Here is a 23,803-nt window from a genome sequence, read left to right as displayed (position 1 = left end):
CGAGCCAGCCAGCCCGGATAATTCAATAATCCGTTCACGCGTTCCATAAATCATAAACGAACGGTCCACACACCGTCCAGCGACTCCATTTCCATCGAGCCGGGCAGTATCCATTTTCCCGGGGTGAAATTTGCCGTAATTAATCGATGCTGCGTGTTGCATCGGCCGCCATCCGACGTCGACAAACGTCCACAAATTGAGCTGCAAGCAGGAGGAAAACACATGGCAAAAGCGTGTAGCGGAAAGCGTGACATAAATCATCTCGAGAATGTTATTCCATTTTCCACTGCAAAATCATATGTTTTTTAAGCGCCTTTTGGAAAAGAAGCGAAGGGCTTAATCTGTGTTGCTGTGGCTTATTGCCACAACATTAAACATTGCCACGGTTGCCAGTGCCCACCCTGTGCTGCTGGCGCTGCTAATCGGGTTTGAAATGAAGCCGGTCGGTGAGATAAATTTTCGTTTCATTTTCCACGAGATTAGATAAAGCAAGGCAGGGTACGGAGCAAGGGTGGCGTAAGAGGAAAATCAACAACAGAGCTGAATTGAAAATAACAACCAAACACTCTTGCTCACTCATTCTCCCTTTAGCTTCACGTGGGATAAAGCGAAACAGCTGAAACTTCTTTCCAGAAAGGATCATAGGCTCGTAAAATCCTTGCCGCTGGTCGGACAAGGTTGGTTAAAAATAGGCCAACCGTTTGGTCCAGGTCCGAGGCTCATGGGAAAATTTTCACTCCCACCTCCCCCAGTCGAGATCGCTTTCGAGGGATTTGTGGTGGACTGGTGGGTTCCGTTTTTTTCCCCATTTCCACCGTTTATTGAAGTTCAATTTCGTACCTAGCGCTGCTGCGCCGGCCGAGGCTATCGACCCGAACAGGATGAGCCTCTCGGCTGCTTCATAATCGAGAGTGAATGATTTGACTTTTATGCTTCGGCTGAGGCGACCACCGTCTCGGAAGGATTGGTTTCGGCCGGTTGCGGTTGTGGCAAAGGATTAAGGAAAGGAGGTTTTTTTTGGTTTGGCCTAGTATCAGTGGCCCGTCGGTGTGAATTTGTGCAAGTGTCCGATCACTTTATGACCATGGAGCATGGGGGTTGAGCTTTTTTACGATCCAATTGGGGGATTGGGGTTTCGGTGCTGTTTGGTGCTGTCCGACTAAATTCGAGAGAGCTTTAAATAAACACTCGGGATGCTTTTAACGAGTGCGTAAAGTTGAGGGAAAGGGTTTTGCGATAACGTAACGTAAGCAGCATAAAACATGCAGACAATTTAACAGCAACATTAACTTGCGAGCCGGGTTTTTGCTTCAGGATGGGGTTTTAATGGCTTAGAAAGTCTTATCCTTTTGGTTGGAGATAAGCAACCGGTAGACGAAACTGCGGTAAGACAGTTTTGTGATGCGGATTGCATAATTGTACGGAATTTCTACTTGAACGCTTGAAATAAACGCCTTAGGTTATGCAATCTGCTCATATATTGCTGCTTAACTATACAATCTTTCCTGTGTTGATCCTGTTCGGCGACGAATGTACAACATAAATGTGTTAAATAATGGCATTAAACTTCCAAACATGATGAGTAACGTCTTCGCCCAATCGGTAAGTGTTTTCTACTCGAAATCTAATCCAAAAAAAGATGATTCATTTGATTTGCGTACCATATTTGGCAACTGTACGCTCCTGGCACGATTTATGAACCAAAGCCATAACGCTCTCGCTAGACATGATACGGCCAGCGTCTCCCTTTCTCACATTATGAAGCTGCAATTACGAAGAAAAACAAGCTCGAGAGAGAAAGCACCTCAGCCAATGGCTGCATAAATCTACCTTCAAAGACGTTCTTGCCGTTCTGGGGGCTTCAATCCCGCGGAGGACAGCAGTATGTAAAAGCTTTAAATTTTATTCGATTGCCACGAAGCCACCGATGTCTCGAAAACAATGTTGCCACAGCCAAATTTTATCGCTGGCCTCAAATTTGATCACACTTTGACAGCACACCTACTGCTCTTCTTCACTCGTGGGAAGGTATGTTTTTATTTTGTAAGAATTTAAATAAATTTACTCCCAGCCCTTGGCTCATGGCACCGGCAGTAGTCCTTCCGGACGACACTCCATATTGGCGGGTGGTTCGTGGTGTGAAGGTGACGAGCTCGACGAGTCATGCGGCCCTTTTTCCCAAGCACCACACATACACACACCTGGGCGCTAGGCCGGTGGTTTGGGGTTGGCTAAAATATACACCAATCTTATTTACATAGCATAATTTACCAGACCCGGCTGCATTCTCCCTCCCGTCTCACCACGGCTGACTCACGCTGGCGATAATAGGGCTCCTGGGCAACCTGGTAGACCAAGCATTACCGTCTTGCCATGTTTACCGCCTTCAGCGGTTTGACGTACTCCTTTCGTGTGTGTGTGTGTGTCCTACGTGTCTGTATACGTGTACACACGGCACAGAAAAACGATCCTCGGCCGCCGCAACGAAAGGAGCGAGAAGCAGCGTTTGCAATTAAAACTGGGTACAGTGTTTTTAGTGGAAAAGAGTTTTCCACCCGCTTTGAGCGTTTGGTTGCATTGCCGGTTGTTTTGTGTGTTTGGGTAGGTAGGACGACGGTTACGTAAATGTTGTTAGGATTAAGTGAAATGATTTAATACTGGATACTTAAGGGAATTGTGGGGATTGTGGAACACGGGGGCAGTAACTACAAAATGTGCAACTGCTTCCTCATTAGCGCTGCTAATTAAGGTAAGCACAGAAGCGACTTCAGGTTTGCTTTTCCAAAAAAAATAACACGAAAAATAAAACAAAACAAGGAACTTCTGCGTTGCCAATAGCATACATTCAGGCGTTTTCCTTTAAATCACTACTAATTTTATGAAAGTATGCAATATGCATTGTAAAATACCTTGAATTAGGCAATCCGCTGGGTATTATAAGTTCTTTAGAATCGCATTTAGGGCTTATGAAGAGCAGTTTCACAAAATAATACCCCAAAGCAGATAAAAGAAATGATAAAAATATTCGTTTCGATCGATTTTTGACTGCAAAGAAATGCCAGTTGCTTTTCCTAGAGCATCGCACAATCCGACCATTTGTTCTTTTCTTCCTTTTTGAAAGCACACCCACACACGCTCTGCTCAGGAACTCAGCATCGCTCGGGTCCAGGTCTTCTACCATCTTGTGCGATTTTCCTCGCAACTTCTCGCAATCGAACCAACGGACGCAAAGACGTGCCAAGAAGATATGGAAACCGTGTCGTTGGCGAAACTGAGCAGCTCGCTTCAAACGCGGCGAAACGCTCGGGGAATGGATTTCATTTCCGGACGCACATCGACTCACACACACACACACAAATTTGCACATTCACAACCACAGACCACCACAGAATGTAAGAAAAGGACGAACCAGTATACACAACCAAAGCGTGGGGGAAGAAGGCTGCTTGGTTTACGAGCAACAAAACAAAGCTATAATTCAATTCCGGCGTCGACCCGAATGCCTCGCGCTGCTCGACTTTCAAACTCTTGTGCCTTTCCTGCCACTTCTTTCCGATCTCCTCTATCCGATTTCCATCTGGCGCGGAGTACAATTTGGTGTATTTGTTTCGCGTAGTTTTTTTTTATCCCCTGCCTTTGTTTTTCACTCAATTTGGTGGCCTTGTTCCTGTTCGAGTCGATTGGTACGTGATATCCTATCCCCGGTACAACATACCCTTTAAAGCTGGCGTCTTCTGCTGCTGCCGAGGAGTTGGGCACGTACCGAGCACTGGACCGAGCTATCGCACTTTAATCCAACAACGGCAGAAGCGCTTTCGGGTATGTTCGGGGGCGTGTTGTCGTCGGCGCTTCCGACGTTGGTTTTATCCGGCTCGAAGGACCGAAACGTGCGGTGGTCCCATGGGAGACCAAAGGTTAGCAGTAGAAAGGCAGCAACGAAATTTGTAAGGCAAGCTACGGTATGCACTTTTTGATTGGTTTTCCTTTCAGGATGAAGCGATGCAAGTTTTACAAACTGACAGTATGAAACATTTCACTTTTATCACATTACGGTAGGGAGTTTGCTGCTTGAGAATAAATTGAACACATTAAATAGTAGAACTAACGCTTTCTTTGTAGCTTATTGTCGGTCCACTAGCGCTCGGAACACCGCATTAGGGGTCCGGTTAGAATGATCAACCCCTTTCTGAAAACGATTTTCTATTACAACATTTGCTTTTGTCAATCAAATTGCTTTCCGTTTTCCACAACTGCCTTTTGATCACTTCCCGCAAGAGGGAGGAAATGCATTTTCACAACTGAAAACGGGGAAACAGGCTTTTCACCGCACCGGTCGACGAGCGAATGCACTTTTCGTTTTGGAAGGGAAACGAGGGTGATTTTTCCCTTTTTTATTTTTTTACTCAACCAATTCTTTGCTCTAATTGTTTCGGTGGTTGCAGCAAAATGCCGGATGCATTGATGGTGGTTCTCAACTAGTGCACCAACACACACACACATGCACAATCAGGATCACATGAGTGAGCAATATGGGTATACACATTCACGCAACACGGTCACACATTTGCACTCACACTAAGAGGTGTAGTCTAGTTGAGCCACGGGACCACCACAACCGGTGGTTGTTGGCAGCTGGCCAATTCATGTCGGAACTGGATTCTTTCAAAAGGCTCTCGAAGGGATGAAGGAAAATCCGGGACAAAAGGAAAAGTCAGGTTAAGCTGTACTTGATTTCTTACAGTGTTTTAGTCCTTGTTTAGCCCTGCTTCTAGCTCAAACAAACTCACTTCAGCTACAGCCGGCTACACTACAACGGCAGAGCTGTTCGGGCGGGGTGCCACCGATAACAGGTTGGCGGAGGCTTGTCGATTCCGTTCGCTGGCGCTGCCGAACTCACCACTTGCAGGACCGACGGACTGATTCACACTCACGCGCGTGCGGCGACGGGTCCTGTCGGTTTCTCCTGCACGTTTGATTGCGTTTTGGGGCGAGCCCGAGCCGTGCGGAAACAAGTGACCGCGTGCGCGTTCGCCACACAATGGGTAAAAAAAGCGCACCCGACAAGCGAAGGCACCGTGTATCCCTTTGGCCGTGCCCGTAACGAGTGAGATTGGGCGGCGCGTATCGACCGTGAGCGTGAGTGCCAACGGTATCCATTCGGGCTGCTCGGTGGAAGCAGCATGTTGGGTGTAATCGAAAGTTGATGTTTGCGTTGCCGATTGCTCAATATTTGAAATTACAGGCTTGTCCGATTGAATTTCCAATGTCAACATTACTTTCATTGCTTGCGAAATGTTATATTTGCATCACAATAATTTTTCTATCCTTCCATTTCATTTTCAACACTTCTCAAGCTAGATTGAGTATGACAGTTCTAGGTGATGAGTTCAAAATCGTGTGTAAGATCTGAAAGTTTATTGTGGTGTCTTTACATTATGTGACAGCTGTTGAAAAATATCTTGCCAGCAGTGAATCGTGATGTATACATTCAAAAGGAACTTGTGACATTTATTTTTAAACCATCCATCATCATCCACCATAATTGCCTCGAGCATATTCAGTGCATTTTGGCAGATTTTTGTTACTGTTTACCTAACAGGCACATCAAATAGAACTTTATGAGGGCCATAGTTTTAAAAACTACTCAAAAGGTGTTGATTAGGTTGAATTTTTGAGCATGGAATTCTTCATTATTCACAAAAATCAAAAATATATTGATAATATATTGAAAAAATCAAGCAATATATGAATGTGTGACAAAGTGACGCTATAAGTACATACTAAGATGCACAATATTCTCTATTACGTGCATCGATATAATCCTGCTTCATTCACTGGCAAAATATATTGTTGTTTAAATGAAAAGCCTATTTTAATTGTATTATCAATTTCATTGAATTCAAAATTATCTGTGCAGATATAAATTGCATAATAATTAATACAGCTACCTTATAAAATTGGTAGATATCTGTAATAATTGTCACCTTTGATTGATGGTTTAAACATTGAGCATTTCTAGACGAGTCGAATCAATTGAATCTTTGATACTTAAAGAGCTCCCTTTAAGCCGTACTTCAAAATGATTTAATTCCAAAAGAGCATAATAATTCTTATAAACTCAATTTTAGCCATGGTGCCTTCAGTACTTTTACGACAACCTAACTGAGTGTATCGTTCTCTCCTTTAATTTCAAGGGAGAAAATTCCGTTTCGATCCCAGATCTCACTCTCAATTTGGGTGTGTATCGTATGTCTGTGCCAGAACAGATGACGGACCGTAGTAGTTATCGCGACGAGGGTTTCCAACCGGCTGTGGCAAGAATGTTTTGTGTGTTAGTGTGCGTGTAGTTGGGGAGAAATGAAAACTTCCGATTTTCGAACGGATTCTCCCCCGGTGCCGTTTGCGTAGAAGTGTCCTTTCCCCCTTTATGTTTTTTTTTTTGCCGACAACCGATCCCTTTCCGTATCGTGCCGTGCGCGTGTATATGAGCAGCACAACGGAAGAGATGCACGTTATGACTCATCGACACTGCACGGCACACTGATGGCGCCTGAAGAAAGCACCCAACCGCGGTTGGCAAGGGCAACAGCAGGAAACGAGCTGTCACTACTACCAAGAACAACAACATAAACGCCGACAAAAAGCAGATAAAGGACGCGCTCCGTGGGAAACAGTCTTCTATTATGGAAGGAAGACACCGATGCGAACTACCAGGAAACGGGATTCACTCTCCAGGAAAAGCGAGACTAGAAATGTTGATTGTGCAAAAAAGTTGTCCCAGTGATAAGCGGCCATGGAGAAATGGGGCTGTTTTCCATCGAGACGATGGGAGGATGTGCCTATTTGCACCCGATCCAGACAGACTGGCGTTATGTTCCTATAGGAAGCCGGGAAGTTCACGCTCTCTGTCTCTCTCTCCAATAAGTTTACAGTTGGAGTATTGGAAGTATTGAAGCTACCCGTTGAAAGGCGACTGGGTTGGGCTGGGCCGATGGGAAATATTTGGACCGGCAGAAACTGTCCAAGTCGTTCCTGTGGCCCAGAGACCAGGCGACCAGGAGACAATTTAATTAATTGAATTTGATTTGATTGCCCTTCCGTGATGGGTTGTTTGGGTTTGCCGGCCGAGTGTGTGGTTATAATGGTCGGGGTTTTGCCGTCTTTGTGGTTTGCGAGAACGGCTGTTGAGGCGAAGGATTGCAATTACGGAGTGGAGATTTTTCGCGGTTTCGTTGCCAGTGGAGTTGAATTAATAAATGAATGGGAGTTTCCTGCAAGCTAATCATTGGCAGTGGTTTCAGGCACAGTTGTTGAGGGGATATTTATGTTATTGATGGTCATACTGGTCGCTTTGGTACATAGATACAAGGAAATTGGATGATTGGAGTCGTAACAAGATAGTGCTGTGTTTTATACTACACTCTTAGTCATGTTTTGAGCTGTGCGTTGCATAGCTGCAGGCGTATTCATGCAGTTATCATACAGCAGCTCGAATGTAATCTTTCCCTTTATATTACGATTTGAAGATTCACTTCAATTAATCTTTCTATTATGGGTAAATGAGTGCCTTTTTATTGCAACATGGAAACAAATTCAGAAAGAAATGGGAAAAAAAGGAAATGAGATAAGCAACAGCTTCTGACACTTAATATTGGGTACTTACTTACTCTTCTCCCACTCTGCTCTATACCACACAAAGTAGCACCAATACATGATGGTGTCCTACATCGACAACGGTGGACTGTTAAGCAGCAGCATCAATTTCCATTCGCTTCCCCGTTAACCTCCTTACCACATCGTCGTAACTTCCAATTTTCTTCTTGCGTTTACTGTGTACCGAAACACCAAATCGTACTATCACTGCATCCCAAGGGTAAGGTTACGGATGATACCTAGCCTCCTGGCCATAGCTTACGGTGTATTTGGACACGTTTGAAGCGATGGAAATGGGGGAAAAAAATCCACACATTACTTCCCACCCGTTCTTATCGCTTATCCCGAAGCAATGTTATACTTCTGAGACAGCGAACATCAAACGCCACTGCTACACAGCTGGTGGCCGGCGACGCGTGTGTCTTGTATTTTGATAAAATATTTACCAACTTTGCTCCCTTGCGAAGGCAAGAATTACACCCTCACACAATCAAAACCACCGGGCAGTCGGGCAGCAATCGTTCGGGTTCAAAGACCGTGCAACGAACGCGTTCTGGTTTGATGGTGGTTCGACCGTTCCATCAACAAAAACCAGATGTTTCCATTTCCCGACACTCTCTTTTCCCAAACCAAACCCGTCGAGGGTGAAGAGATAAAAACCGCAAACATCTCGCCTACAGTACAGGTCAAGCTGTGGCCAACTGTGGAGTGCGGTAAGGAGTTTCCGGAAATTGTTGTACACGGTGAACTCGCACGGGGTATGCTTTTCCTACAGCAAGGCCATCAATGGGGTTTGGTAGATTTCCCGACTAGTGGCAAAGTGCTTTTTCTTTTTCCTATAAATCTCATGTCGAATGGCGTGTGATACAAGATGTCCCAAAATTGAATTTTAATTTATTGCCTTCTGGAAGGTATTTTGTGCACCACCGCACACACACACGCACACACTTTTATGCAAAATGATCCTTTTTTGGGGACAGAATTTGCTCCAATTTTCTTGAGCGCCGCAACCTACGGAGAAAGTTCTTTAAGGTCTTTGGGACTAATTTAGCGACAAACAATGAATTACGAGGCAAAGGTCGCTTGGTTGTTGCGGTGTGATAAATTGCTTTTGCTAAATTACGGATACACTTAATGAGGTTGGGCCACGGGTTTCCTTTGGTATTGCTTGTCCTAAGAATATCACGAGTTGTTTCGGTAGATTCGTTTCTTCTCAAATAACTCAAACATAATTTCAAAATTCAGAAAAAAATTTGACCTGCATCGACAATTTAATTGTTATCTTTTGGTTTAATATCAACTTGAAGATTTACTATGAAAACGAAAATTTGGTAATTTTTCCTGTTGGTGAAGTTCTTTGCTCGATAAAAAAGTCGAGCTATAGTCAAGACACAAACCGTGCGAAGTTTGCTCGAATGTTCATCGAGCAGAACTGTGAGCTTTATGCTCGATGGCCATTCGAGTAGTTGGAATAACTGCTCGAACACTGCACGATTGGTTCGGGTTTTGGAATGGACGGCGGAGCTTTTGAGAAACTTTGATAACGGTTTGAAAATTCAAAATGTTTGTGAGCTTATTTTTTACATATTTGTTTGTTTTCTTCATAGATAACAAGTAGAAAAAAATAAGAAACCATATCAATAAGCTTTATAGTTTGTAAGCATCTCTTGAAGACCATATTCATTCGCCTTATTAGCAAGACCAGACAGCGGAACAGGAGATAAATTATGACTGCAGCACATCATATTCCCTTGATTAGTTGATCCAACTCACCGATGCGACACGGTCTACCTAATTCCATAAGCCCCTCGGGAGCGACTACTACCTTATCTCGGCAGTACTCGTTAAAGATAATGGGCATCGGTTAAAAGGAAGTCTACTAATGGATCTTCCAACTCCAACGGCGAGGAGACACAACGCACGAAACACACAAATCGGAAAATGATTTACAACCATATCAAATCCCTCCCGGGAATGGCAACAAACTCAAGCCCCTGGGTGTGTGTGCACACGCGGTCCCATATTGGTGTGATATGAAGTGATTGCAAACAGTTTCTTCCTCCTGTTTTGCTTCCGAACAAGCACCGCGGGTTCAAATTTGTCCCCGAGTCCGGGTTTAGGCTCACTGTTTGAGTCTGTGAGATCCTGTTAAACAAAAGCACCCAAATATGAAATGTGCGACCGGAGCCCGAATTCCCCACTGTGTGCTTGCGTACATTAAACGGTTCGACAGACAAACAATAGCTTAATGTGCCCACGGTGATGGGTGCTACCTGCCGAAAAGAAAAAAGGAGGGAAGGAACGCAGGACTTTTGGCCTCTGGTGCTGGGGTCATCTAACGTTTCGCGAATGTGTACACGTGCGGATAGCCCAAATGGATTTCTTCACGCTGAGTTTACACCCCGAAAAATGGCACGAGGGAAGCAGTGCGCGGGTTGCCAGTGCGTGTGTGAGGAAAATCGCGTCCCTTATAACGGTGAAAGGATGAAGCGAATCCTTGGGAGGGTAGTTAGTCCCGTGCGATACATGGAAGTGATTCATATAACGGCCTACCGTGCAGTGGTTGGTGCTAATAACGCTCTTTAGGGAAGCGGTTTGCGCGGAAGAGAACTGCTTCGAAGAGTTTCCCTTGTGTAATTTACGCAACACAGTCTACAGGCAGGGGGAAAAGCTTCACATTGAATAGAGCCGCGTTAGTGTTATGTTGTGCATTAAAACCCAAAAATCCATCAAACTTCCCAGACAGTCAAGCTTCGCTCAGCGAGATCGATAAATTCCGGAAATATTCCGCTGGTATCGATTCATACGTTGCAATTCACTCGCTGCATCTAGACACGACAACCGTTCGAGTGCCCATTTTCTATGAATAATATTATAACTTTAACCGTTTTGCGATACTATTTTGCTTGCAATCGAGCTGCTTATAGCTATCGTTCCCGAGCATCGAGGAATGGGAAACATTCCACCCATTTGACTGCATTCTCCAGTTGGCACGCTTTAAACAGAGCATAAAAATGCATTCTTTGTCGTTCGATCTACCCTGATGGGTGAATAATATTCTGGATGGATGTGTTTTTTGTCACCCTCTGCTCTCGTCGTTTTCACTTCCTGCATTGCACGCAGCGCACACATTGTCAATGCGACATTTTCAAGCTATTTTGCTGTTTCGTCTCGTCTTCTCGAGTGGACCAAAAATGTTCCCTTTACCAAGGATATTCTGTCACGACCAGGGTGTGAATAATGTCACCATACAACCCATCCCCCCTTCGGAATAATGCTTGTTCTTGTTCGCTGCAGGAAAGTTTTTCAATCGCTTTGATAAACTATATCGCCCGGACAGTGTGCGTTGTGTCGTGGCGGGCAGCATCCGACAGCGGGAAATAAAAGGGAAAAACTTTGTCTCGCTATCGTAATTTCCGGATCCGGTGTAGTTGCATTCTAGTTATCAGCACCGATATGCCAGACTGAGGAAAGCACAACAAAAAATGAATACTATGCAGAGGGAGAGTTTGAGCCATGGACAGGACACAGCAACGAAACAAAGACCACCTGTTGGGCGGACGGTTTTATCGTAGTGGGGAAAATTTAGCACCTAGCGACAGCCAGCCAGACACTGATTTCGAGACAAACACAGAAGCGTGCACCTTTGGATGAGATGGCTGGCGAGATAAAACGGGACGATAGTGGGAAAAAGTTTGTTTATTTGTTGCTCCAAGCGTTGGCAGAAGAGAATTATATTCGCTTGAGAGAAGCGATTCTTAAAAGAGCTTCGGCAGCTTAATGGAAGGAAAATGATTTCAATTAATTTGACTTTGCGATAAGCAACGGCGGCGATGATTGTTGCTAACTGCTTCATCAGTTGCCAATCACTTTGCAAGGCTACTTGCTAGGCTTGTTTAGAAGATGATCCTTTCTACTAAACGGTATTTTAATTCTTTAGCGCGATGGTCCGGTGGAACGGGGGCTGTAGGAGGCTGTTAATGTTTAAATTGAGATGAAATGAGTAAGACGAAGAAAGCATTTAACTAATTTGCATAAGCGAATGGGCTTTCCGTTTTAGGGGCTAATCACTCTTTGTTCTAATCGTAATTATTTTACTAATATCGTGCAAGGAATTCTGCAATCAAATCTTCCATGTTATCTCTTCTAGGCAATTTGGACTCACACAGTGAAATAATGAGTAGATTGTCGATAAATTGAAGATAAAGAGCGATTAGAAGCTTCAGAAACCGTAACGAGTTCTAAATAGTCAACTCCCTTGACAACAGATCAAGCATCAACAAAAACTGTGGGAAACCTTACAAATTGACAGCTGTCACTTAATAATTGACGTATGTTTTAATTTTTTTCTAATACAATCTTTCTAATTCTTCCTTTCCCGTATGGCCAATGTTTGCATTTCCGATGGAATGTAATTCTTCATATTAGGAATCCCCCAAAGCAAAAAATAGCACCGTAACGAATCCTTCGCTACGAGCTGTCAGTGGTTGTGGTGCTCACAAAAAAAATCCAATAAACATCCCGATTCTTTGCTTCTCCGTCATCTTAGGGTAAGTTTTGTATTCTTCCCGAAACTCCCCACTATTCTTCTGCTCTTTTGGTTTCCGTTTTTATTTTTGTTTAGCCATGTTGCGCTTCGCTGTTTTCTTTTTATTCGGGCATTATTGAATTTCCTGCCCTGCTATTTACACCGTGCACATATACTTATCAACGTAACCTTTTATTTCACCCCTTTTTAACAAGGAAAAAACCCACCGATACACTTCCAGCACTTTCTACGCTTCAACCATTGAAAAAGTGCCATCACCTGCTTGCTCACAGGATGCTCTTCCGTAGGATGCAACGGGGGGCAAACGATATTTATATCAGGAGCTCTAGCGCAGCAGTACGGGCCGGTACATCAGAGTTGGAGTATCTCCAACGGAGACGGCACACAGGAAGGTCAACTCATCTAAAAATATGGCTTAGCTTGGTGGTAAATCCCTAAACCCATACTACACCAAGTACACGCGCGCACCACAAGAAGTGCAACAATATTGCATCATTACAGCAGAGTAATTTAATTTCCATCTCCACTCTTTTATGCGTGTGTGTGTGACCGATGCCCTCATTTTGGTTGTCGGAGCTGTGTCGATCCAGGAACATCCCATCCTTCCTCGTTTGGAAAGCAGGAAGGATGCATGATTCGGTTCGATTGTATTTGAGCTCGTAACAATGGAACCTTCTTACTCATCGCCGACACACAAACACATACACGCCGTTCGCTAACCAAACCATCGAAGGATGGTTGTGTCGCTAAAACCTTATTTTATTCATGATAGTCCCTGCCAACCAAACAGTCTACAGAGTTTTGGGTGAAGTATTTCCCCCTATTTATAATAATCTCTCCCACTACTACCTCGCTCCTCCCCTGCAATCCACTGAATAGAAAGCATAATTATGAGTTATGCGACTAGACTGGTGTGGTAGCGCCAGGAGCGCCTGTTGGGTAAGCGACACGACTACAGCGAGAGGCTGTGGTGTGTTTTAGTGTTTGAAGAATTAAATAAAACATAAAAGGGAGTTGCCCCGCTATCCCAGCTATTGCCCGTTAAGGTTGGTTAAGCCCGAAAAAACGGCGGACCCCTCCGTGAAGGGGTCACCGTGTGAAGCAGGACGCGTTTTCTATGCGTCAGGCTCGTCCCGGGCGGTTTTTCCCCCGAGCGGATCGATACCGACGGCAACGCACGCTGTGAGGCGTTCGTCGTCTTTCATACGGACACACCATTTGCTGAGTGTCCCGAGCGGTTATTCTCGGCGGTTGTTCACGGTTGTGCCGATTAGATTATTTCAATGTGCAAGTAAATTAATTACTCGTAAGGAGAATAACACTCAACGTCTCTCTGTCTCTCTCTCTCTCTCCCTCCCTTCTCCCAACGGGCTGCGGAAAATTTGGGGCAGCCTGAATGCTCCAACCGCGCTCTGTCTTTTAATTGCCACTAAAACTGGCTCCCTCCAGTCTCAGGATCGTCCAAAACACGGTTCCTCGAGTGTGAGGAAGATGAGAAAATTAAACCACATTAAACTCGCATATACACACACACACACACACTTGCACAATATAGCTCCATGCACAGGGGAAAAGGTTCGTTTGGAGGATTGTGGTTGGAGATCTTCCCCATCCCCCACACTTGTCAAGTTTGGGATCACATTACGAAACACCCCGGAGCGGAGGTTCAATTATTTCGGGATTTGCTCGGGAAATGGACCCGGGTTTTTAGACGCAAACACACACATATCTCCAGCTCACACATATCTTTGCGCCCGGTGCAGTACGTGATTAGGACGAGCAAATAGGGCGTGCGAGAGTAATAGCTGGAAAGCGATGGAACAATCTCATCACACATCCGAAGAATTCACCATTAATCTGACCCGTCACCGAACCGAAGAACTGAATCGGGGAAGCAGCAATGCCTCGCCTGTCAGCGGCATGTTCGACGGATAAAGTCCCGCTGTCCAACCCATAATCTTTCCACACGCACACAAGCACACACATTTTTTGGGGGGGCAATTGTGGCCTAATCCGACAACTTGATGCAGCGACATGACCCTATCCGCGCCCGCATTACTCACCGTTCTTCGATGGTCGTCGGGAGCTGCGTACGGGCACGCAGCGAGCTGATGTAGGAGGCGTGCTGCTGCCGGCCTGCACTTGTCAGCATGCTTACACTGCCACCACCGCCGCCACCACCCTCCGAAAGGTAGCCGTTGTCCATGTTGTCCGAGTAGCGGGCCGGCACCTTGCGCAGTGCGTCACCGTCGCTACAGTAGCCGCCACCGGCAAAGTCCTCACAGTAGTCGGCCGCCATCAGCTGCTGCTGCTGGTGGTGATGGTGCGGATGATGCGAATGATGACCACGGGTACCGCGCGTCGGCAACGTCACGTGGCTGTTGTACCCGCGGAGCAGTGGCCGCATCGGCAGCACCGTGATCTGCTTCTCCTCCTGCTCGTAGATCGTCGTCTGATGGCCGCCGGGAGATTGAATACCTGCGGCGCTTGTGTTTAGCAGCTTCGCCGGCACGGTGTGGAACTTGTTGAGGTTGTTGTTGTTGTTGGCAGTGTTGGAGCTGTGATTGTTGTTGTTGCTGCTGCTGCTGTGGTGCAGATTACCATTGTGGAAGACGTGTCCGGGGCTGGCCGTACCGTTGCTGTTTAGGTTCACATCCGGCTGGCCGTTGAAGACGAGCGGACCAGCAGCAGCCACCCCGTTTGCTGGATGTAGCTTCTGAGGCGATTGAAGAAGCTGCTCCGAGCCCGACTCGGAACTGGGCCGGTAAGCAACCACACTGGACGTTTCGCTCGAGTTGGTCGAGTGTTGGCCAATCGAAGCGCCCTGCGTGGAGTTCGAGTGCATACTATCGGACAGCCCGTTGCTAGCGCCATTCGTGAGCAGCTGTTGCTGCTGCTGCTGCTGCTGCTGCTGTGCTGGAGAAGCTGCCCCATCGTGGTGTTGTTGTTGCCACTGAGACTGATCGCACCACCGTTGGCGTTGTTGTTGTTTGGCACCTGTTGCGGCTTGCACACCGTCAGCTCCTCCTTGCCGGTGACAACGCTCGGCGGCTGGGACGACGGCTTGCTCGTACCCTTGATTGCAGCCATCGGTTTCGGGATGCCGGTGCCTACTGCTGGCTGTTGCATCTGTTGAGCCTGCTGCTGCTGCTGTAGCTGCTGCTGCTGCGGAGGCACCATTGGCGTCGTTTTCGGTGCACCGATCAGCTGCAAACTTGTTTTACTTTCCGATTTCACGTCCAGCTTGCGACTGCCGCCTACGGCGGCTAGCTTAAGACGGGAGGAGGACGTCGACGGGTCCGGCGACGGTTTGGCCATCGCCGACGCACCCGTCGCCAGCGAGGTCGTCGTTACGGTTGTCGCCATCGGAATTTTCTGCGCCTTCTGCGGTGCGAGCGGAATGTGCGTTTGCGGCGGCGACTGCTCCAGCGGCGGTGCGTCCCGATGGCGTTGCTTTTCGGCCGCCGCCGCCGCCGCCTTGGCCGCCGCTTTGGCGCTGCTGCTGTCTTTCGAGCTCGATTTCGACGAGATGAGCTTGGCGGTGGTGTTGGAGGAGGGCTTGGTGCTGCCGGGAGCGGGCGATGGCGATTTTACACCCCCTTCAAGCTTCTTCAGGCCCGATTCTTTGATCTTTGCGCCCGGGATGGCGGACGATGGCTGGACACTTCCCTGGTGGTGTCCATTGTCCAGGCTGAGGCTCGAATCGCTCCGTTCGCTGCGGGCCGACGAGAAGCCGCTGCTCGAGCTGGTACGCTTCGAGATTTGTGACTTTTGGGCGGCCCGGTCCTGCTTTTCCTTGCTGTTGAACAGCTTGAACTTGTCCAGCATGGAGTGCTTCTGGGCCGAGGGGTTGTTGGTGGCGGGAATGTTGGTCACGTTACCGTTCGGTATCAGCGTGATGGTGTTGTTGTTGTTGTTGTTGTGGTGCTGATGATGGTGCTGCAGCGTGCTCGAGCCGGAGTACGGGCTGGCCGGGATCTTGCAGTTCGTCGCCTGCGGAAGACGTAGGCTGTTGATGAGGCAGAAAAAGAGAATAAAATCAGCGTGAGTCATGCGGATGCCTACATAAAGCGATAACAAAATTGAACGCGCTGTTTGGCGCTTTAAATCGTAAATAAAACCCAAATCGAATGCCAATGACATTCTTTCATGCATGGAGCGATGGAGAGGGCTTGCTCCTTCTGATCGTTTCGTACAAATCGGAAACCAGAGTGCGAACACACCAAAACAATAACCTCAACCATGTTTTATAGCAACACACACAAAAAAAAAACGCCCAGAATTTGTACTCTTCTCATCCCTTTTGGCATTCTTGTAGATCTCCCTCCACCGTTGGCACCTTAGAAAGGGAGGCACAAATCTCGGGTGCCTTCTCGACAGAGCGTAATTGACAGCATTTGGTGCGTAATACCGAACGAAACTGCACGACCACTTTCACGCACGTCCTTCGAATTTGACTTTTGATTTATTTGCACATACACACACCAAAATCGGAGACTCCGGTATCGAAAACTTCTTCGGTTTTAACTTCTCTTGGGTTCGGCTTGCCGCTCGCATCCGTAGGTGCTGGGAGTGTGACTGTTGCTGTTGTTGTTTTTGTTGTATGATTTACGGCACAAGTAAGTGTTAATTCTTGTTCATGTCCGAGCTGGCGTATCCTGCTGTGCGTTTCGCGCAGATGCCAAAGATCCCCATGTTCGAGCCTGTTCCATATTTGGGCGTTCGATGGGCAGGACGATAGCATGGGTGAATAAATTGGTGCGTGTCACTTTTTTGTTAACAGAAATATCGGAGGGGAATTGTGAGAGTAGTGAGGAAGAGATGGGGATTTTATTGTTGGGGTTGTTTTTTACACTTTATAATACAAATTGTTTCGAAAACGATTACAACAGTGGCAAGGGAGAAAGACAGACTCTCATGTCGCGTGATATGTCACGTTTGCTTTTAAATGCCAATAAAATAATGCAGAAAATTGTCCCGCCCATGGTAATTGTAGAAGGTAGGACGACGCTACGGAGACGTTTAAGCAGCGAAAAGTAGATGAATAATTAAAAACCGTCTCGTCTGCACCAACTATCGCCGCCAAATCCTCTTAAGAGTGATTAGGAGGTTAATGTACGCTTGTCAATGGGCAAACTAGCAACGCCGCTCGGATTCTTTATTGTGCCGTACATTCATTCTCCATGCTTGTGAAAGGAGCCATTCTTCTATTCAGAAAAGTCCCCGAGCAGTTTCCGCACGAAACGACTCGTCATTGTGGGTACCGCGAAACTATTCGCCTTAAAAAAAGGGGAAGACCCAGGTGATGTTCTCGTAAAAACAGAGTTAGCAAAGCGGTAACAAGGTGCTTCTGTAATGCAGCGTGCATACCTTTAGGCGTTTTTATATCAAAATTGGAAAGGTTTTTGTTTTTTGTGTGTTGTCAGCGATATTTTAAGCAACTTTTCTAAGAATGGGACGGTAAACAGATCCGTTATCCCTTTTTTTTATAAAACCGTCACCTGGGAAACACCTTTTCTTTAAGCCGTTTAGCGAAACTTTGCACCCCAAACCACAGGGTTTCGTCAACAGTACCCGCGAGAAGTGACCGTAAAACTAAGCTAACCGGTACAATGGTCGCGGTTGGCAAAACAGTTCCCTCTTTATCACTACTTGGTCTGGGACGGTATCATTCCCTTTTTTGTTGCAAATATGGCGCCATCCACTTATCCCGTGGCGGACGGGTGGCTCTGGCAGTTGTTGTTTAGTTCGCCATCGCGCGGTCAAAACTGTGTGTTGCACGGATTGCTTACCTATTGTTTCCCTTCGGGATTTGGGTGATAATCGCGGTGCCGTTGTGGTGCTGCGGGCTCCCAGGGCAGCTATTGCCATCGGAGGGTGTGCTGTTGCCGATGCCACCCGCACCGAGCGTATGCTTCTGCAGCCCGCCATGTAATCCTGTGTGAGAAGGAGAAGGATGAATTTTTAATTCCAGCTAAAGCAGCACCATTTTGTTCGCGCCGTAAGCTTATCTGGTGTGTATATGTGTGTAGGTTTGGTAATGTGACATCGAGGTGGTGAGAGGAGACGAGAAGATGGTAGTGCCGGGGACATGAATTTAAAATCTACAAATAATGAGAAATGGTTCGCATACTACAGGAGCCAAATGGTGGTGTAGTTAAAAACGGTAGAGCATCATCCAGCATCGAATGTAGCATTAACTCTCCATGAACCATGAACCCTTTCGAGGACGAGTGTTTTCGATTCCGTTACTATGAGTCCCGCAGGGGCACTGCAAACATTGGCGAGACATGGAGATGATGATGCTTCACCGAACATTTCCGAAAGGACTCCCTCTGTTCCGGCTCGGAATTCGAGAGTTCTGGCTGGATAATTTATTATTTAGCTTGATGTTTCGAAGCTGCCTGCCGATACTGTGCCGAGCGCTGTAAGGGCACATCAGACCTCTAAAACACCACTAGCCTTTTGAGTAGGATCAGTTTGCCAAAGTTTGAAATAGGAGATAACTCCATGCCGGTATTGGACAACAGTAGTAGCAGTGGGATAAAGTTTATCTTGCAGTAAAACTAGCTACCATGTGGAGCTCCCAAAGCGCATCAATGCTGACCTACGAGCTGGAACTCCTAACATGCTTGCAGCTCGCCCTCTGCTGGACGTGCGCTTGCGTTTCGTACGGAGGCAGTCGGAGGAACTTGTTTATAATTAATTTATAGGAGATTAAACATGCTGTATGAGCTCGTACGGATGCAGTTACGTTCTAATTGGACTTTGGTGAGACTTTTATTTCACAAAACCCCTGCTTCTTCAGTGCAGCGGCCGGACTACTGTCCGTGCGGGCTGTGGTGCTGTTTTTATCCTGTAACCAACGAGTCGGGCGTGCGTTCAGATAAACGATGAATTTTAATCGAATTTCATTTTAATTGCCATTTGTGGGCTTTGTATGCTATTTGTCCCGTCCTTGAAGCCTACTGCAGATGTATTAGCAAATGAAGGCTATGCTCTATCATAACTAGCATACCCACAGAGCAGGCACAAAGCCTGGGAAATATGGGTATGCAAATGGATTTGCACACGACGCGGGGTTGAAAAACTAATTAACAGACCAAGCTCGTTCTTGTATTCTATTTCTGTAAGAAGCTGCTGATGTGTGTTAGAAGTCATCATCATCGTCATCAAAGTTTTCAAAGAATTGTTCCAAGTTTGCAAAGACACAGCGGCATTGTTGTCCACCATCGATTATCTTCTCTCACCACTCGCAGTCACAGCGTCGGAGAAGGCCTTCGGCCCACTTACCCGTCTGCTGGTTCGGTGTCGGTGGCAGCGGGCGCACTTTGTCCGGTGGACATCGCCGCGTGACCAGCACGGTCGCCGGCAGCGGTATCGCTGTGCCGCCATTAACGCCTGCCTTCGCGTACGGTACCGGAAGTTGTCTGCAAAGAGAGAAGAAGAGAAAGGAATCATAAGCAAAAGGTGTTTCAGAGGTTGATGAGACGCTGTAAAGTTTGTTTGTTGTCCCGAAAAGTCAATCATCCTCTGTGGAATGGTGGTGCAAAGTGACCAAACTTCCACGGGAAGGAACGGGGAAAGTTTGAAGCTGCTGAAACTATCAAACCGTTTCGGGAAACAAATTGATATCGGAAAATGAAATGGGACAGAGTTTATGCAAATGCGTGCTCGATTATGTAGGAGGAGGCCGTTGATGGTCGTAGCACGGTCGGGCGGTTCCCCTTTGCAGTACACAAACGCAAGTGACCCAAACACGAAACGAGCGACCTTCGATGCAGTGGCATACGCTCGTACGGATGCCTACACAAGAAGAGCCTCCCATCATTAGCATCATCATCATCGTTACGATCGACAGAAGCAACGGTAGCATCAACCGAAGCACATTTGCATAATTAAATTAGATTCAACCCTCGGCAGATTGGACCTCCGATGTGCCGTTTCGTTGGCGTTAGCGATGAAGAAGCAGCAGCCCATCCCTTCGCCGGTATGATGGAAGCTTAATCTTTCTCCAAAGACTTTCGGTGACTTCCCGCTGCACAGGGAACCGTAGCGGCGTGAAAAAGGTGTGATAAATTTGACCCATTAACGGGATCCGAAGAGAGTGTGGTGTGTTTTTTTGCTCCCAATGCTCTGTCAGGCGACGACATGTCGTGGTGAATGTTTTGCTACCGGGGTTTTTCTGTCTGAGAAAAGCGGTCCAAGTGTGGTGCAGTGATTGCTAATTCTGGTCCTCCACTCTCCCCGAAGCACCAGGTTGGTCCAGTTCCAGCTGCATTGGTGGTTGCATGGCGTTGCAGCAGACGTGTGCCAGTGGCTGGTGTGTTTTGCGTGTGCGATGGTAGAATATTAAATGAGTCCTCCACTCCCCTTTCTGACCTGCACGCATCTTCTCCTCTCGCTATTCACCTCCAATCGTGGTGGAAACGAGATCAGGGAACGGGTTTTCAGGTTCGGTTGGTGGGCGTTACGGGCCACAGCCACTGCTTACCATGCTCTCCAGGCCGCTTTAAATCATCCCGAGTATTGGAAGCTTCTAGTGTTACCAGAATATGAAGCAAAGTGGCAACACGAGATGGACAAAACCCAGACAGCTGTTGCACATCTATAAACCAGCAGGCTCGCTAGTACCCGCCGTCACAACACGACTGCCCCCGCTGAACTGTCAACTGTTTACCCATTCGAGACCTTACCCCAGGTTCCAAGAACGTCCGATTGCACAGCTGGACAGCCGTTAAGCTGACCCCAACCAGGCGATAGAGTTCAGCGAACAGCGAAACAATCAGTAAAGCAAAAATAAAGAGCCTCACCTCATCGAGAGGACCCGCCCGCGAACTTCAAACCGCTGAAGTTCATTGACAGAACCGCGCGGAAACCGCGTTTCGACTGAACCGACGCGAATCACACCGTGGCCGTGGCAATTAGTGCCGAACGGTACCTGCTACTACTACTGCCTGAGCGCAATAAATTATTTATGAGTACCACCAGCACCTCCACAAACTACGATGGTCAGTTTCACCTCCCAAGCTCGATTATTAGTGCGGACAAACGGATGGAAATGGCACCATTATTATTGATAACCGGAACCTGCTCTTCACACATTGCGCTTGTGCCAGTGTGATTTGTAGAACGCGACAGTGATGGAGTTTGTTCTTGAAAGCATTGGACAGAGGTTTTGCGTGGAAAGTTTGCATGATGAAAGCGTAAACTTTGAGGTCTTTGAAGAAAGCAAACCAACAACTTTCACTGGCCACCACGATTCATCCAGGAAGATTATCAGGTGGCATGGGCCCACTGGAACGGTGTCTTGCGGTTGACACATGACACAGGGAGCGCTGTGGATAATGCAAGACATTTCTCCAGGGTTTTGCATATGTTTCTTAGTGAGGCTTTTCTACTCTTTGGACGGACCAATTTGTCCGCACGCCGAAGGACGTTGGACTACATAACCCTTCTCTGCATAGCTCAGAGATCGCTTTCCCGAACGTGGCAATGCAAAATTACGTACAACACGGTCCTACTTGAACGTGCAGCGCTGGTCATAATAGAAGTTAGTGGCTGGTAAAATAAAACTAAACCCGAAAGAAAACTAGCGAAACGCTCGGTGCGGTACACTTTTACGAGCATCACACAGTCTCTTGCGGTTTGCAGGCCCGATCGGCTTCACGGAAAGCAGTGTCCAACCTTCAGCTCGAAGAAGAAGTTAAACATTCAATGTACTAACCTCTTTCGTTTGTGTACACCTTGTGTGTCCACATGTAAGGCACTTTGGGTTCAATAATTTATGCTCTTTATTTTTAGGTTGCATCATCATCACTGGGGAGCAAGGCGAGCGTTGAAAAGCTGTTTGAAAATGTTGGCAACTACTGTAACACAAGACAGTGCACAAGATCTTTCATATCAATTTACTTTGCAACAGGAAGTCAACGCAATTTTGCTTTGCGTACAGTCACAGCGATTCGTTGCAGAATGTCATCCCCTTACGGGATGCTTTCTCTCTCTCTCCCAGTCGTGTGCAGTTTGATTCTGGACATCCTCTGGTGGGTCTTTTCATACGAGAGCGAAGCGATGATGTATTTAATTACGTTTCCGCAACCGAGGTGTGAGAAATTGCAGAACGAAAGAGGTGAATGTGGTTTCATGAAGAAGTAGAGTAGAAAAAAATGAAGATCTTCAAAGGTCTCGGCCTGTAGACTATGCAGACTTGTGAATGATTTCAAGATGGGACGCTGAAGATCGCCTTCGGGGCGATCGTCGTTCCGTTCGAATCGAGCGGACGACTCTACAGCAGCTGTTTGTTGAACATGTTTCTAGACATCATGCGGAACGAATCTCGATGTCAGTGCTCAAACACAAACCCAAGGTGGAAATAATCCAGCAGCTTCTTTTCACAATACTCCATTTTTGGACCTAAACAAAGCAGTTGATAAAACAAACTTTGCTGCCTCCACGGAGCAGCTTTGAGTACACTTCGGAACAACTGCAAGACGACAAGAAAATCTGCCTAAAATTCTGGCAACTGTTTGCTGCCCACATCTAAACAACGCCCAATCGTACACACACGGTACCAAGCTGCACAAACAACCACCAGAGAGAAAAGAACACATCGAACGGTTCTGCAAGTGGAGACAAGCTCTGTAGCAGCGACTTAAAAATAAAACTTTGTTGTGAGTTTCGCCTTCGATTCATTCTTTCTCGTTCTTGGGATGTTACAGTCCTACCCACTGGCTCTTCTAGCGAGCTGACACATTTCCGTGCGACTTCCAGCCGGCCAAGACGAAGGCGTTGAGAGAAAATGAACCCAAGCCATCAAACACGCTCAGACACACAATTAGATCGATGCTGCCATCGATGCCGCGGAGCTGGGGAGGAACAAAAATGTCACGTCTGTTTTAAAAATCAATCGATCCGTTTGACAGCACCGAGGAGCCGGGGATGGCGATCGTTTTGCGTACGTCCGCTGATCGATGGATCGATCTTTGAATCGATTTAACTTAACCGGCGAGTTGAAGTGTGCGTGTGTGTGTGTGCCCCGGGAGCGAGGTGATTAGTAGCCGGTGCTAATTGGGTCAACGGCGCAGTGTGTCGGGACGGAGCAAAGCAGATCGATGTCTTCGCTGCCCGCTGGATGGATGTGCTGTTTGGCTCGTTAATTAAGGCAACCAGGCTTTAGAACGCACCGTGGTTGTGCCGTGGCGAGAGGACGTCACACTCGTTGGAATGTTGAACTCGTCTCATAATTGATGCTAATCTTTTTTTTCTCCTGGGCTTAGGATTAGAGTTTGAGGGAAGAATGACGTAGAATACGTTGTTGGTTAAGGTTTACCGGGCGGTTTCTTTTCCTTGTTAACGTTGGTGTGACAATGATTAGGAGGTTAAGAAGGATTGTTGTCCTACATTTAAGTGGAAGAGGCTTACGCTGGAATCGATATCTCAAAATTATATAAAAAATAGAATAAACATGGAACGATCTTTTCATAATGATCGAAGCTAGAGAAAAGGTTCATTCTTCTCTAGTTTAATAGAATTTGCAATGAATCTCTAAATGATGCGTGTTTGTTTGTACTTCCAGAATGTCTCTAGCGTTTATTTGTATCA

General features: G+C 46.7%; 1 protein-coding gene across 1 annotated transcript in view; it reads right to left on the bottom strand.

Moving 5' to 3' along the window:
* LOC121597072 (protein sickie-like) overlaps window positions 1–23,803 on the bottom strand; it is a 216,720-nt gene that overhangs the window by 84,626 nt on the left and 108,291 nt on the right. The window contains 4 exon segments of the mRNA XM_041922567.1: window positions 14,266–15,245; window positions 15,248–16,211; window positions 17,995–18,139; window positions 19,496–19,632. Coding sequence (XP_041778501.1) covers window positions 14,266–15,245; window positions 15,248–16,211; window positions 17,995–18,139; window positions 19,496–19,632 — 2,226 coding nt within the window.

This window comes from Anopheles merus, chromosome 3R, assembly GCF_017562075.2.
Source record: "Anopheles merus strain MAF chromosome 3R, AmerM5.1, whole genome shotgun sequence".
Taxonomy (NCBI): Eukaryota; Metazoa; Arthropoda; class Insecta; order Diptera; family Culicidae; genus Anopheles; species Anopheles merus.
This window is presented reverse-complemented; position numbering and strand designations above follow the sequence as displayed.